Source organism: Nothoprocta perdicaria, unplaced genomic scaffold (assembly GCF_003342845.1).
Source record: "Nothoprocta perdicaria isolate Ctin4 unplaced genomic scaffold, notPer1 scaffold_71, whole genome shotgun sequence".
NCBI lineage: Eukaryota > Metazoa > Chordata > Aves > Tinamiformes > Tinamidae > Nothoprocta > Nothoprocta perdicaria.
The window spans coordinates 1,272,224-1,288,767 of NW_020455988.1; the positions used below are offsets into that span (position 1 = coordinate 1,272,224).

At 40.4% G+C, this 16,544-nt stretch overlaps 1 protein-coding gene across 1 annotated transcript; it reads left to right on the forward strand.

The window, feature by feature from the left end:
• Positions 1 to 283: 283 nt before the first annotated feature.
• On the forward strand, positions 284 to 13,749 carry ETNPPL (ethanolamine-phosphate phospho-lyase). Its single transcript, XM_026050906.1, has 13 exons — positions 284 to 344; positions 2,327 to 2,445; positions 2,622 to 2,781; positions 3,625 to 3,699; positions 4,932 to 5,025; positions 5,913 to 6,029; positions 7,807 to 7,889; positions 8,828 to 9,053; positions 9,653 to 9,807; positions 10,584 to 10,673; positions 10,854 to 10,984; positions 11,249 to 11,316; positions 12,182 to 13,749. The coding sequence occupies exons 1-13, from the start codon at positions 289 to 291 to the stop codon at positions 12,311 to 12,313; spliced, it is 1,506 nt and encodes a 501-aa protein (XP_025906691.1). The 5' UTR covers positions 284 to 288; the 3' UTR covers positions 12,314 to 13,749.
• Positions 13,750 to 16,544: the final 2,795 nt, after the last annotated feature.

A 16,544-nucleotide genomic window follows, 5' to 3' on the forward strand; every position in this document is an offset into this window, starting at 1 on the left:
GCGTTCACTGCCCTGCAATCTTCTGTGTTTTGCTGCTGTACAGTTAGTAATAGAGAATTTAGGCAGCACACGGAGGAACACGGCTGGCGGCTGCCGCCATGAGACAACTGTCAAGGCAGAATGACTCCAGCCTGTAGAGGCAAGCCCCCCTTACCAGCAACCGCAGGCTGTGCCCGCATGAATCCAAAAAAACATGTGGGGTGGAGTCTGGAAGGAGGGAGGAAAGGAGGAGTCTAGCTGCAGCATAAAACACTGCGGCTGGTGGAGCAGCACAGGCAGGACGGCAGGATGGGGGAGCCCTACAGCAAGGCAGAGACCCTGGCGCTGCGGAGGAAGTACATCGGGTAGGGGTGGCCCCGGGAAGCGCTGGGCTGGGGGCCAGGCACGGGCTGTGGCTGCTGAGGTGCCCGAAGGGGCCTCCGGGAGGCTTTGCTGCTGTGCTGGGGGGACCATGTGCATGTGTGTGTAACCCAGTAGGACCGACATGGCACAAACTGTAAATTTTGGCTAAGGGTAAAAGTGAAGATGACTTTTTTCCATAGAGGTTCAACCCAGAATTTTATTTGATAAGTCAGGCACCAAGCTTCAAAGCAGAAGCAGCCCAAGTGCATGCGCAGGGTGCCTAGCCCACCGAGTCAGGGACCGCAATGGGATCTTGCTCACCTTTGAAGTGGGGACGGATTCAACACATCTTGGGAGGGGATGGAGGAGGGAGCTGTCAGGAATTACGTGCTCCATAGCCAAGGCGTGAGCACTGAACCACCTCAGTATATTCTGTTTCTGCTGCAAATCAGCTGAGAGTGTCTGTATGAAATCTGAGACATCGCAGCTAAGCAGCAAGTCCACATGGTAGTGGCTGAAAGAGAAAGAAAGTAACAAGGAAGCTCTTTAGTTTGCCATTCTGATAGCTAGATCTTTGGGCCACTACTAATATCAGGGGAGGGAAATAGAGTCACTTACTTACAGCACATAAAAAGCTATTTCATTTTTCTAACAGAGATGATAGCAGAAGGAAAACAGAATATGGTGTCTGGACATACTTTTTCTAAATGCTACTGGCATAGTAAGTTTGTGAGGAAACTGAATGCTCTTGAAAAATACATTTCTATGTTACATGGAGCTCAGGAAATTTCTTGGACAAAGATAATTGGAGGAAAATCAGGGAGGTGCAGTTTTGATCTGAACAACGATCATGGCTATGCATATACTCGATCCTTCATTATTGCAACACTATTTCCTCCAGAAGGGGCAATTTTAATTCCTACATCAGAAGGAGTTGACACACAAAAAATAAGTCCAGAATGTTAAAGCTACTGCTGCTTGTTTGCAAGTTCTGGCTTAAATATGTAGCCTATGTAGAAAACTAACTAAAGATTCATAAAAAATCAATGGCTTCAGAAATCATGCATATTAAGTTACCTTTTGGGGCCAGCTGCACATTAATGAAGTCTTGCCTGGCAAGGATGAAAATGCCGGGCTATGCTGGGCACRAAACAAGAAGCTCTCACAGAAAGGACTGACACCTACAAGAAAACTGTAGTCAAGAAACTACCCTTGAGGACCATGTGTGCCACTTCTTCTAAAGTGCAGCAGAGGAGTTGTCGAAGATGTCAGAGAAAATCTGTGCAACAGGGCTAGAAACTGCAAGAGAAGGCACTCAACTCCCTTGAAATCACATTCAGCCTCTGTAGTTGACAGTCTCAATACACCATACAACATTGCTGCAATTTCAGCATTAAGTTACTTGAAAACACCTATGTTTATCTGAAGGCATATAAACATTACAAAAAGTTCAGAACTCTTTCCTTCTGCTCAAAAACATCATTCAACATAATAATATAGCCGGAACACAGTGTTTTGTTYTTGAATATGACCTCTAGAGTGCACAGCCTCCCATTACGTAACAAATTTTTGGCTATAGCATAAAACAATTCCTAGCAGCTTCGTTCTATTCCTGGAACATTAATTGATTACACATGCTCGTGAGACATTTAAACAAACAGAACTACATCCTAGAGACATAGGCGGATATGTAAGGCCAAGGAATGGCTTGCATTCATTGTGCTCCCATGAAACTATTTAAAAGTCTGAATAAAGATTTGAAATCACTCTTATCAAAAGACCTACTTCTGTTGCTACAGGGGTGCTGGRCAATGTTTCTTACTTCAGGGGCAGCCCCGCTTGCCCACCCTCTAAGCCACTCACAAGCTCTTTGCAGACAGAGGTGGTCATCTCCTAAGCTGCAAAAGATAAGCCTGCTTAACATTCAAGGCAGGAGGGAACCAGAGAGAGAACTACAACAGTGTTCTTCCATGCATTTTTTCAGGCCTTCCTGCAAAGTTTTCTTTGCCAAGGACCCTCTGAAGATAGTGCGTGCTCATGGCCAGTACATGTTTGATGAGAATGGGGAAAAATACTTAGACTGCATCAACAACGTTGCCCATGGTAAGCAGTTTAGCTTGTAAGACTGCTTGCTCTATTGCTGGTGTTTCCATTGTTTCTAATGGGAATCATAAGACACTCCTTCCAAGTGCTGTGGGTTCACAGCACTTCTCTCTATCKCCTTGTGCAGCTCAATAACTAACTGCTCGCTAGTAATAATTAATCATTTTCTTCTTTAGTTGGTCACTGTCATCCGCATGTGACAAAGGCAGCCACAAAACAGATGGAACTGCTCAATACCAACTCTCGATTCCTGCATGACAATCTGGTTCAGTATGCTCAGCGTCTCACAGCTACCTTGCCAGAGAAACTCTCTGTTTGCTATTTTGTTAATTCTGGGTATGTCAGAGCATCTATTTTTTCTTTATGACCATTTTGTGCCTGTTTAAGATGGACACTCAGAAAAACTTTGTCTAAATCTTAAACTGAGAAAAGCAGAACTTAGTGAAGGCAACCAAAGTACTTCTCATACTGATTAAAGGATACTCTGTAGCTGTCATGTCACAACTCAAGAGAACAAGAACATAAGGCTGGTCTGCTGTGTGCTATGCAAAAAAGAGGGGAAGAAGTAAATTAGACTCTACAAATAGGTGTCTGTACTATTTGTACAAATACTATGTGTTAACTGACATAGGCCTTTCTAAGGAAGGAGTACTACTTGTCTACAATCACTTGCTTTGCCAAAGCAGGTAACCTGTACGAACGTGAGCAGAGCGGGCCTGCTACGAGTAAGGTTTAAAATCGGGTTCATAGTATTGAGAGCAGGTTTGTGCCCACAGCTACCTGACGGAACAAGCTCTGAGACTCCAGGCTTTGCAGAGGGTAGGAAATGCTGCTGGTACAGGCTGGGGTTGTGCAGTTGTGTTGTTCTCTCAGCTGCTGCCTGCTCTCTGAAGCAGTCTCGTTTGTACCAAGAGGAGGTAGATTTCCAGTAAATAAGTAAACAGGGGGAAGGAAATAAAGCATCTCTTTGTTTGCTGTTCATACAAAGGGCTGTGTTTACTCCCTCTGTACAGAGCATTTCACAGCCTCAACCCCAGCCTTCTAATCTGTGCACTAATAGAGTCTGCTGTGTTGGTTGGTTAAGTCCATCCCTCTTCTGTATTAGAATAAAAATTTTATAGAAGGAGTTTGCTCACACTTTTATGGATGCATGGTCCTCTAGCATCTGTTGTTACGCAGGTCTGAGGCAAATGATCTTGCTTTACGACTGGCTCGGCAGTACCGCGGGCACCAAGATGTCATCACCCTTGACCAGTAAGTGCCCAGCACAGCTTATGCAGGTGYACAAGCAATTGCTGCCATTGCTTCAGAAGGGGCTTTGCAAGGGGCTTTGAGGTAGACAAGCTGCCTGCTGCTTGTACTGTACAGCCCACGGAAAGAAAAGCTTTGGTGCTCTGCTTCCTACTAGGACAGGTCACAAAGCAGTGCTCCTACTTCACATCTGGTCAAACAGAAGTTTTCAAGATTGCTGAAAAAAGCTTGTCAATCACCACACAAGGCCACTCACCCATTACAGAGCATTTCCCAGAGACACCCCAAATGTTAGCTTCAGTCACGTGGCTCTGCACTGAGTGGTTCTGCACTGTTTCGAAGTGAGCTTTCTGGCTGTCTTTGCTAGAAATGTTTCTTTTGTGCAAATAAATATATATACAATGGTCTAGAAGAAAGATTTTGCAGTTCTGCAATAGTGCTGATAACCTGCTGCACCAACATTCAGCTCTCCTCCAACCAAGACATAAACACCCAGGCAAAACCAAAAGGTTCCAAAATCAGGAGGAACCAAGAGCCACAGTGAAGGCTGTGAAGGCTCTCGAGCAAGTCCCTGGGCTTCTCTATTCCAGAGGCAGTCCTTAATGCTGGCTACACTGGTGAGGTCTGGATCTTTTCCTCACACTGGGATCGCAGATGGCAGGAAGAAAAGCTGCAGGACCATGTGTCTCTGAGCAGCCCATGGCTCTGGATGAATCAGYCAGATCCCCATTAGCCCTCCTTGGCTCACACAGCAAGTCTTGGGGTTAATGACAGTCACTGCAGACAGAAACAAACTGATGAGAGAGYTGGCTTAGTCATTTTCTCTAATTGCAAAGTCTTGTCCTCCTTGAACACATAGGTATCTCCTTGCCCARGATCCAAGACTCTGTAGTCCAAGCCAGTGGACTTTCTGGCCCTTCTTTGTATCCACTGACAGATTTTAAAAGCTGTAAATAAAAGGAGGCAAAAGTATTTTCTCTACCCATATGTATGTGTTACTGTAAAAGATGACGACATGCCTTTGCTTTGGATTGAGATCACATTTGCTTCAAGCTTATGGCTGCATTAAATTGTTTATTCCTTGGACTAAATGACCTACAACACATCCCTTCACAAGCAGTGCTACTGTATTGCAAATACAGTCTCTTATGTTTGATTATTTATGGACACAGTTGTAAATTTAGCTTTTCCATAAATTTAGTGAAAAGTGACTTTGATATTTCATACTCATGCAGTGCTTACCATGGCCACGTTACCTCTCTGATTGACATCAGTCCCTATAAATTTAATCAGCTGGAAAAAGATAGCAAGAAGGAGTTTGTTCATGTGGTAAGTGTGGGGTTTTCACCTTTTGTCATTCTTATGCTTGTTATGCAACAATTACCAACTTCTAATGTGAATGTACTTTTATTCAGTTTGGCTTTTATCAAAATATATACTCCTTTCTGATTATCAGTGGATTAAATACAGCAAAATTGTTTGCTTTTGGATTTCTACAAGAGATTTCTTTAGCTATGAGGCTTAATTCCTGGCTAGTGATACATGATTCCCAAGTCATTGCACTGTACAGTTGCTCAGTTTAAAAAAAATAGACAATATCTTTTGCTGTCAATGATGGTAAAAACAGAGCTCACATATACACAGAGACCCCTGGGTACAGAGGTTATGGATATCCAATTCATCAGCCTAATCTTACAGAAACAAAAGAGTTATACACAATCCTTTCCCTTCTAGATTTCTGCACACGTCCAGAGTAACCCCTTTTTGTATTCTTTCCTCTTCTTTAGCTCCTGAACCTCTCCTAACACCATTTACCAGTTGCAGAAAGGGATCTTTCTGCAAGAATCAAACATAAGRTCACAGATGAGCGCTGCTATTACAGGCTGAGGGAAAGGAGGGAGGGTTTGAAAAGGTTATTTGAGCCAGACGGCTCTTTCACTGCCTGTGGCCTGTAATGTTGAAGACGCCACAGGGTGTGTGAACACACTACAGGGTTCAAGTTTAAGATCCTATAAATACTTTGTGCAGTTCGCTGTAAAAACTGAGAACGTGCTAACTCTAATATGTATTTGTGTGAAAACATAGAACTATGTCCTGCTCCAAAACCATAGAGGAATATATATGTATAAAACAAAAGAAACAAAACAAAGCCAAAACCAGAAAGTAAATGTTTGCAGAAACAAAGGCTTGCTTTTAGAAATTTTGTTTTTTTTCAGGCTCCCTCTCCAGATATCTACAGAGGAAAATATAGGGAAGATCACCCAGATCCAGCAAGTGCTTATGCTGAAGAGGTGAAAAAGATTATTGAACAAGCACAGAAGAATGGGCGCAAGGTACATGTTTTGTCCTCTAAAAATGCTGAAACAATCTATTTAGGGTACGAGGGGCATGAAACAGTAGATAAAGGATATGTTTCTCTATGCTTACTTTCCATTGCTTTCTCTTATCTTTCATTTTTCTGAGGGACTCTATATTCAAAATGTGTCTTTTTCTTAACCTCATGCTCTTACCATAATTTTTCTAGGCATCAATGAAAATGGTAAGATAGAATTGATAATACAGTTATAAATTAGTGTATGAAACCAAAATCAGCTTACTTCCCTATTTTAGGTTTTGAATCAGGAGATTATAAATATTTTATAGCATAGGCAAGCTTTGAAGTTAGCTATGAAACTACAACAAAAGTTTTAGCAAGGAGATATATATATATATATATATGTAAAATGACTCAGCATATTGAAAAATACGCTAGCTAGATAAAATCTTAATACTAGGTTTCTCATTCTATTTGCTTAAGACATCTTTAGATTCAGCTAGAAAGGATACATACCTTTCAACCATATGCAAGATAATCTTGATAAAAAAGAGATACTCTCTGGACACCTTTACTTAAGATGTGTGTTAATGTTTGGTAGGATGACACTAGCATTTTGAGACCTGAAGGGCTTTTTTCAAAGCCCACTGAAGTCAGAGAAGACTTCAATGGATACTGGAACAACATGTTCCCTTCTAGTTCAATGGACTTATAACACTCTTCTTTTAAATTCTTCAGCTTTTTTTTTGTTCTCTACTAACGGATAGTTTTGTCTTTTTTCTTCCTTTGTTTCCTTTCTTTCACATATTTCTTAGGTTTTGGTGACATATACCTGTGGCAGGACAAGCTGTGCCAAAGGCTAAGCCTCACCTGCTATGGGAAGCTTCGTACTCTTTGGCCATAGCATGCCTCTTCAAATATAGTGTACGGTTCTTTACACATTACTGCTCGGCCTTGTTTCCAGGAAGACTGCGCCAGCCCAGAGAGACCTGTTGATGCACAGGGAGGGGTTCACAAGTGGTGTGGGATGCAATCACTTAAATAGCAGACTTATGCTGACAATTTGGGGTAATATCGTATCTCTGCTGCATAGACATGTTTAAAAGAAGCCAAACTGTTCTGTTCCAGTATTTGATCCGCTTCTCTTGCCCTTCCTGACTTGAAATAACTGTCTTTTTCATTCCTAGCAACTGGAATTATTTCACCTGTAGAATTTTCTTCTCTTTTGTCAAGTGCCTCATGTTGACAGCGTACTGGTTTGGTTGTCTGCATTAGGCAGGGGTGCCCAAAGCATAGCCTCAGGTCATCTTCCAGTCCAGGTTCTGACCATCTCTTCCTGCCATTGTAGACTGACTATAAAGCTGACCACCACATACACCTATTACCAGAAAGCCTTGACATTAAGCAAGTTTTATTCACCTCTTGGGGAAAATGGCAAATACCATTACATGCTTCTTGTAAATTCAAATTTGTTCATAAATTTACAGAGATGCTAGGAGCCTGATGCAATATTCACTGATACCAGTAAGCATCTTCAGCATCAACAGCTGTAGGAACAGGATGTAACTAAGGTTCCTAAATTCCTTTTAGGCTGCAAAAGTGGCCCTGGCTACTGCAAATTTGGGCACCCTAGATTAAAAGACAAATAAATTCTCTAGCTATAGCTATTCTTAAACTGTCCAACCCATGTGTGAGTAAATTAAGACACACTTTAAACATTTATTCCTAGACAGTTAAAATTTTGTGTAAAGGCCAAATAAACAAACACAGCTCTTACCTGAATTTGTTTTTTGTAGATTGCTGCCTTCATAGCTGAATCCATGCAGAGCTGTGGAGGCCAAGTAATTCCACCGGTGGGCTACTTCCAGAAAGTGGCACAGTACGTACAGCACTTCAAAATGGGCATAACTGGAAAATTAACCAAAGAAACAATTTTCACTGCAGGCTTATCTAGTCACTTCAGCTATCTCCCACTCTTATTCTTAGTTATCTGTGACTTCTTTCTACTTTTGAAGAGTAAGATTCCACTTCTAATTTTTATGGAAAATCAGCTGAGTGAAAATAAAATTATTTTAGCTGGATAATTATCTTTCCTTTTCTATCTTTAATCCTCGGGCATAAATTTGATGGAAGATGAAGTTGAACCATGAGAGAGGTAGCCCTGCAGTACCATTATAGTTCCTCTATTTTGCATCAAAATATCAGATTTTTTTTCTTAAATTTTATGAACTAAATGTATTTTCATTGAAATTTATAGCTATGCTTGTTAAGTTTCCAATCACAACTGGATCATTCCATCTCCACATTGTCACATAAAAGCAAAACTTTGGCTTGAAATGGAGTCATTTTAAATACAGTCATAAAAAACAGATGTGGATATTTGTATCTTTAGAATTAACAGTAGGTTCATTCAGACCAGAGTAAGAGCCAGAACAGTAAAAGTCTCAAGTACTATAGCAAAGGAAATCTGTAGTCCCTCCACTTGTGACCCAGAGCTCAGAATATCSTTGAGAGCATCCCCTTTCCCAGCAGCAAAGGGAAAAAAATACTCTTAAAAAAATAAATACTCTTTTAAAACTGACTGATAGGATGCATGCCTGGGGCTTTGGCCCCATGAATAACTTCTGAACACAGTTGTCAGGATTACAGTATGGAAGTTCAGCACTGAGGTTATGTTTCAGGAAACAAGATCTTTCCTTTTTTCCCTAAGCTGGTCTTGTATCTGAGACTTTCTGTAATATAAATTCCCTCGTTCTACACTAGCTACTTGAGACCAGGTATGCAGTTACTCTTTTGAACTATTCTGTTTGTTTTCAGATATGTGCATGCAGCTGGTGGCGTATTCATAACTGATGAGGTCCAAGTTGGCTTTGGAAGAGTTGGGAAACATTTTTGGGCTTTTCAACTGCAAGGTGAAGACTTTGTGCCTGACATTGTTACCATGGGAAAACCCATTGGCAATGGCCACCCTATGTCTTGTGTAGTCACAACAAAGGAAATCGCAGAAGCTTTTGGTGCCTCGGGATTGGAGTATTTTAATACAGTAAGTTTCTAGATTAAGGTTTCTCTCTTCTTTTTACTCTGATCTACATTTAATGGCTGTACAAGTTGTTCAGTTCATAGGGTTAGAGATAAGAACAGTCTGGCAACACTTGTATTTAATTCCAGTGGGCCTAGTTCTAGTGTATTTAATTCTAATCCTGGTGGGCCTCATGGTGCAGGTGGCACCTCACAAGACAGTGACCCTGTCTTGTGCCAGGAAGCATCTGAGCTGCATGCCTACTATAAAGCAGCAATTCTGTTCTTGTTTATTGAGTCCTCTTTTACCAACTGGAACTGAGTCTTCCTACCAGCTACCATGAATTCCCCGTTTTCAGTTACGGACCTATTTGCATCACTTCACCAATTACTGTTCACATGAGCACTCTGCCCACAGATGAAATGAAGAAAGCACTTCAAAAAGCAAAGGGAACTGGGCTGCACCCATCCTTCCCTCATGAGCTGCTCACCACAAAATCATCCCTTTGAGCTTTCCCCACTCATGCCAAGCTGCAGAGAGTGAGGGAAAACTACAAGGACAGTCACAGATGAGTGTTTCTGATGGGTTCTGTGTTTTGTTTTCCTATTTCTCTTCACGATCAGTTTGGAGGCAATCCAGTGTCTTGTGCTATTGGTTTAGCTGTATTAGAAATAATAGAAAAAGAAGATCTCCAAGGAAATGCTACTCGTGTAGGAAATTACCTCCTAGAACTGCTGACTGAACAGAAACAGAAGCATCCCTTAGTGGGAGATATCAGGTATGTGCCTCTATGTTCTCACTGTTTCAAGGAGAACAACACTGTGATAGAAAAAAAGAGTTTGGGGGGCACAGAACAATCATGTCACAATCATACTGTCTTCTTGAAACTGGACTGCTCAAAACTCCTACCATAAGAAAACTAATTTTCTAGTAAAAGTTTCCATTCATCTAGTTAGTTAGGATGTAACTAACTAGTTCAAATCCCTGGTCCATTTCATTTGGACATACTGTGGGTGTGGGTTTTTCTCATCTCAGGTTAGTACCAGGATGACAGCTATGACTTGTTCTGGATAAGTTTCCCCATCAACTAAAAGACAGTCACCATGACAGATAATTAGCAACGCCATAAATGTTAGGTTCTTGTGGTTTTGTTTTGTATTTGCTTTTCCTTTTTAAAATTGTTTTTGATCATCTGCTTTCCACAGCATCATAGCTTAATGTTGTCAGGATAAGAAGCAAAGAAAAGCTGTCATTCTTAAGTGTCCAAGTAACCTTAGTGAGTCATCTAGATTTATTTATCCAGAAATATCTGTTATCCCACTTGAACATCTTAAGTGGTTATTGCCAGAATGGAAGTGGCAACTGAAGTGAAGAGAGGAAATGATGCACCTACAAATGCACAGCGCAAAAGACAAAACAGATAGTCTAGTCTCTTTCTCACTCCTTTCCTTTTTAGGCCCCCAGAATGGAAATGCAGTTGTTATATCTGTATTTGTAGCAGAAAGCTTGGATTGCTGACAGTGGATTTTAAATTTCTCCCCTTCTGTACTGTAGGGGTGTTGGATTGTTTGTTGGAGTAGATCTGGTGAAGGATCGGCAAAAAAGAACACCAGCCACAGCTGAAGCCCTTCATCTTATTTACAAGTAATTTTTTAAGACTTTCATAGCAGTTACTCATTAACTTCAGTCTATATCTGTGTAACTTTTGATAGCAAAGTATTAGAAAAAGCAAAAAAGATTGATTTTTAACTGGCCTGAAGTGTCTGGCAGAACACAACATAATTTTGTGCCTGTGTTTTACACAACTGTTTACTTTTTCCACAGGCTGAAAGAACAGCAAATCCTTCTTAGTGCAGATGGACCCCACAGAAATGTACTAAAATTTAAACCACCGATGTGTTTCACTATGGAAGATGCAAAACACGTAGTAGACAAAATTGATGTACTTCTTACAGGTATATATGCTTTCCAAAGCATCTGAACCCCTGTACCACAGCTAAGCTTGTTGATTTCACTCTCTTCCCAAAATATTCAAAAGCTACAAAATCCTGGTATCAATCACACTTTCCCAAAATAACATTTTAGGAAGTATTCATTTTCCTGAATTATTCTATTCTGTAATAAATGTATARGAAAATAGTTTATTAGCTATTTTTGAACCCCAGACAGCTATTAAGCAGACTTTACACTTTTCCTGATTTTTTTTTTTTTTTTTAAAGAATTGGAAGCGGCAACTGGAATGAAGACAGCAAATGACGCATCTACAAATGCACAGAACAGAAGAAAAGTATGTCTTGAGTTTTTTTCAGATTCTTAATCAAATACATGATGGGGAATGCAAGTATGAGTGGCTTTAGTAGAACATGTCTTCATTTTTGGTGGTGTGAGCAGTTCTATGCATKGAAACCAAGATTATAATGTGATCTCTTAAAAGCAATGCAAGGGAATTGTGTTACTGGGGCAAATCTAAAAAGAGCTGAGCAACAGAGACGTAAAACAGGAAACATTTTATAGACAAGCCCATGGCCCCAGGTCAATGGCAAGCAAGAGAAACCCAGTCATGAGACTACACACGCTTGCGAGCTAAGCAGGCCACAATGATACCAGTTCTGGGTATGAAGCGCTACTGAGGCATGCTTGGCTCTCCACGTAAGTCCACAGCCTGGAAGGCCCCCAAGCTTGCAGGCTCTTCCAAGGGGTTTGTTTCCACTGTAGGTCTGTAACTGTGACTGGCTGCCATGCATCCAAGCCAGGACTTCTTAGGTTGCAGCATCATGTTTGGATAAATCTTATGTAATTTCTCACTCCTAAAAATATGCATCACAGCTTGGGTTTTCCAAATGCTTGCTGAGCTGGTGTTTGGAAAGTTTTCCAGGGATGCCATGAATGGCAAAAAACTGCAATAGCTCAACTGCCTGTGGATGGAATAATTGAGGCAGAGATCCTGTGGATTATTGGCTCTCTAAATAATATTAKATTTGGGGTGCAAAACTCCTCTTACACAGAGCTGTACATGCTTAGTTCAGTCCCACTGAAGTCCAACCATTATAAGAAGGTGTAAGACAGAACTAAGTTTAATAGCAACCTATTGAAAGAAATGTTCCTTCACTGACGTTTCGTGTACCTTCATTGACATTTCATTTGTGTTTCAGGTAAATGAAGGAAATTCCCAAATGCAGTCTGTTAATGAAAGCATTGGCCATATCAATGGAGCTGCCTGCAGACAAGAAAATGGTTTTTACTCTGATAAACACTCAGTGCCAAGTAAAAGAATACAAACATGAAGATGAGAAACTTCCATCTGCAGTTTAAAATTGCTTCCTGTTTGCTATTGAGACAACGAGTGCAATAGTCTGAGTCCTATAATCTGTCTGAAGCCTGGTCCTACTTTTCTTAAACAGTTTACATTCCTACTAGGTTCATTAGGAATTTAAAATGCATTTTTCAGACACATGAAAACTGCACCACAAACACAGATGTGACAGAACTGACATGTGATACCTAATTTCAGTTCCTCGGTGCTGACTAAAGGTTTGACATAGGCACAAAACACTCAGTGAAATCTGTGGATTTACCAATGTTACACAGAACCTGAACCACAGCTTAATTACCATGCAAGCACCTATTAACCTATTATGCTTAACATGCTGTTTTTAGAATGTTTTAAATTTCAATATGTAATATTGAGATGTTAATTATCTCCCATGTTTTAATGGCTCAATTCACAAAACAGTGCTTGAGAGGGAAATCATTTTTATCTTCCAGTGTGGCTTCAGGTCCTATGGACCKTATTCCCAGCTGATGTAGATTGGTGTAGCTTTGTTAATGGCAATGATGCTCCACCAAGATCTACCACAGAGTGCAGAGAGACACAATGTTTATGCAAGGCACCCTCACTTCCTGTTCAGAGGAAATGAAGAATTTGGATCATAATTTTCTATGGATAAAGCAACTTTTATACATGACTATTTATACAGAGTAAGATTTTATGAATCTTTTTGAAAGTTTATATATTGAACCTTCTCAGTTCACAAAATATGCAGGCAGGGTACACATAATTTCAGATACACTGGTTGATTTTTGTCTGCAGGTCTCTCAAAAATGAGGTTCCCAGGGACAGCCTGACTCACACTCCTCTGGCTTTCAGATGTTTTGAAAGTCAAAGGAACTACTGCCTCAACCTTTCCCAACAGCGCTGCTACTTTTCATCATTGCAGATGAAGAGTCACCTCCTGGTTGCACGGGATCCTGATATATAATTGGCTATACTAATTTTGATAGACTACTTTTATGAGGGGACCACCAAATAGCATAGGCATGAAACTGCTTTGCAGCCTCAATCTAGCTGTGCTGCAGATACCTTCAACTTCCTTGCAGCCTTGTTAGTGCTAAATTTCAATGAGAACAGTCAAGCCCTGCTTTTTTAAACGCATGTCCTCACTCTAAGAAATGGACTACGGATTTTACAAATGGTATGTACTTCAAGGAAAAGATAAAAATATATCTCCTGCTTAATTTTCCTATCCCAAGTTCTGCTCTTTTGTAATTGCTGCTCCAGACTCTATTGATATGACTGAAAATTGAGCACCTTACCAAGCTTTGTATTGTTCACCACTTGCCATAGTAATGTTAATGTGTAACGGTGTAACTTCTTCCAACACTGTCAGGCTAGCTTATTTTCTATTTCATGATTTTTACTAATTCCCTCAAATAAACCTCTTACTTGTAATTAAGAAGTTCTCCACAAATGCATTTTTATTCAAAAAAAAAAAAAAAAAAAAAAAAAAAAAAAAAAAAGAAAAGAAACCACTTTATTCTAGTGCCCTCAATGCCACAGCAGGCATAGGCTATGCTACGCAAGCAACTCTTACCCTCCAAGCTAGACATTGCCTCAGCCGCTACAGTTCTGTTTCTTTTGTGGTCACACTATGAAATGGACTGGAATCCTGATAACTCTTAACTAGAAAGGGCAGCAGGATATAACTTTCAGAACAAAACTACATGAAGAGCTAATTTGGAAGAGAAGGGGGATTTTCTTCAGCCTACACAATCCACTGAAAGACTAACCTGTCACAAGCATACGAAAGGCAGGTTGCGGTGGCACTTTAAACTGCACTAAACTGAGTCTTTAAAGCATAAGTGCATATTACAGAGAGAGCCATCTAACCCATTTCATTCCTTTTCTTCTGGAGAACACCTGCTTTTCCCAAGTGCTACACTGCTTCCTACCATGGTGCACATCCAAAGGCTCATTCCTTGCTTGGACTATTGGCTACTTACATTATACCTCATCCAAGGTGTGCAAAACAAGCAGCACATAGGCTCTGCTAGCAAATGTTGGAGAGTTAAGCTCAAAGGAGAGTTAAGCTCAAAGGAACACAACCTGCCAAACTAGAGTACGGCACTGACTGCTGTGCAAGGTCATTAATCTTTAACTTACAAACGTATGTCCCAAAACCATTAAAAAAAAACCTAAATTTTGGGGAGGGGAACATGGCAGCTTTATAACCACAACAGACCTCTGTGTCACCTCTGTACTTTCTGTGTCTTGTTTCCCCACACACTGAAAACAGCAATTGCTCCAATTTGATAGTGTTTTGTGCCCTGACTGTGCATCCCAAGTTAGGGAGCTCCCTACTTCCTGGATTTGCTAACTGGGTGACATTACTTAGAACAGCTAAATCACCTATTTACTTTAAACAAGAGAGGCCATCAGTTTCCTGCAAGGCTAATGAACAGACTCGTGGAGGGGGCTTAAGCCTGCACAACACAAAAAAAAAAAAAAAAAAAAAAAAAAAAAAAAAAAAAAAAAAAAAAAAAGCAAGAGAAAGGAATAGAGAGGGGAATGAGGGGAAAAATATTACTTACTGTATCCCGGAACATCACACTCTGAAGTAATTTTTATCTTCACTAGCCAGTTTTAGTTCACAATCATATCAAAAGCTGAATCTAACTATTTCTATTGCATTCTCCCAGTTTACCAACTTTTCATTTGTTTGTATATTGTATGTTTAAGACTTCTGAAGTAAATTGACTGGCTACAACAAGGGGGAAAAAAAGGGCTTGCTCCAAACACTCATGAAAGAGCATTGTGAGAGTCTGCACCTACTGCCAATTATTCCACTACTTGAAAAGCAAGCAGGATTGAACCTGCACAGACCTGAAAAGCTGTGCGAGAAGGCACTGTTCTGGGGAGAAGAAACCAAACCAAAAGTTCCCATGTCAATCCAACCTCACTGACCTATCTCGGAGACACAGTATACTTCATGTCCACATCTCGGGTAGAAAAAAAGCCCCTGCACCATTACACCATTACTCCAGGAATACCCCAAACAGAAGTATTAAAGAAAAAGCAGGTCTGCATTACTTACAGAGCAAGAAAMGCTAAATGTACCAACAAAAAAATCCACAACACTGAGTTCTGATAGGTTTTGGTGGTTTAAAGTCATAAGGAGAGGGTGTAGGAGACTCAAAGGCCTGGTTAGTATAAAGGCTGCTTTCCTTCTCACCAAAAAGAAAACAGGCACRCAATATGGTACTATACATGCATTCTCATATGGAATGAGAAAAAAAATATGAAAAGAAGCAGGAGAAGAAAGAAAAGTGTTTCAATGTAGCTCACTAAAGGTTGCTGACAAGTCTTTAACAACAGACAAGAGTAAAGTCTTGCAATAGCATGAAAGCTTAGAAAAGGTTTCCCTAGCATCAGCTYAGCTATTGATTAGTAACATGGCTCAGCAAGTGGTTTTACATCTTTACTTCTGTACTTACTCCCACCTATAAAAGCAGATACAATAATCTCTGTACTGGTGAGTAAACGCTAATCACCTCATCCAAAAGCGATCCTTCATTATATATGACTCTAAGTCACAAAGTACAGCTGATTCAATTTGCTTATTTGCACTTACTCATTATACTCCTTATTTGTTCATGGTGTCATTGGAAAATTGAGCTCAACTGTGCATTTACAAAGTCAGTGATGACTACACTAAATACCATGAAGTAACAGGGAGACAGATACAGCACAATAGGGAAGCAAGTAGTCTAGTTAGAAACCTCCCAGTAAGCTTACAGATCCATAAACAGGTTTTCAGCCAGCACGGAGCACTTCTTGAGTGAAAAGAAGGCTTTGGGTCTCTATTCCTCAGTTTCTTCATTCCAGTCACGAAGTAAGGCTGGAAAGGAGTTCATCTAGAAAATGTGCTGCTCACATGCTCCACTGGCTTGCTTTAAAAACAAAGCTTTCTGTTCACACTATTTAAAACCACGTGCAATTCAGCCTTATTCTACTTTCAGTTAACCCCAACACAGATCATATATAGATAATAAATAAATTAGGTTTTAAGAACAGACTATATTCACCTTTTAAGAAGTGTTACAGCATGGATGAGACCTGAAAGTCTCTGTGAGACCAGATTCCCTTCCACCTTTGTATCTATGCAAAAATAATCAGGACATCGAATGCTTCTTTATCCCAGAGCCAAATGAAGATTCTGTGACAGGTGGTAAAACTCC

Excerpts from the sequence above, each read along its gene's own strand:
- ETNPPL (XM_026050906.1), top strand. The coding sequence starts at position 289 with ATGGGGGAGCCCTACAGCAAGGCAGAGACCCTGGCGCTGCGGAGGAAG. Across the intron at positions 3,700-4,931 it reads GATGTCATCACCCTTGACCA|TGCTTACCATGGCCACGTTA; the intron begins GTAAGTGCCCAG and ends ATACTCATGCAG. Across the intron at positions 6,030-7,806 it reads CACAGAAGAATGGGCGCAAG|ATTGCTGCCTTCATAGCTGA; the intron begins GTACATGTTTTG and ends TGTTTTTTGTAG.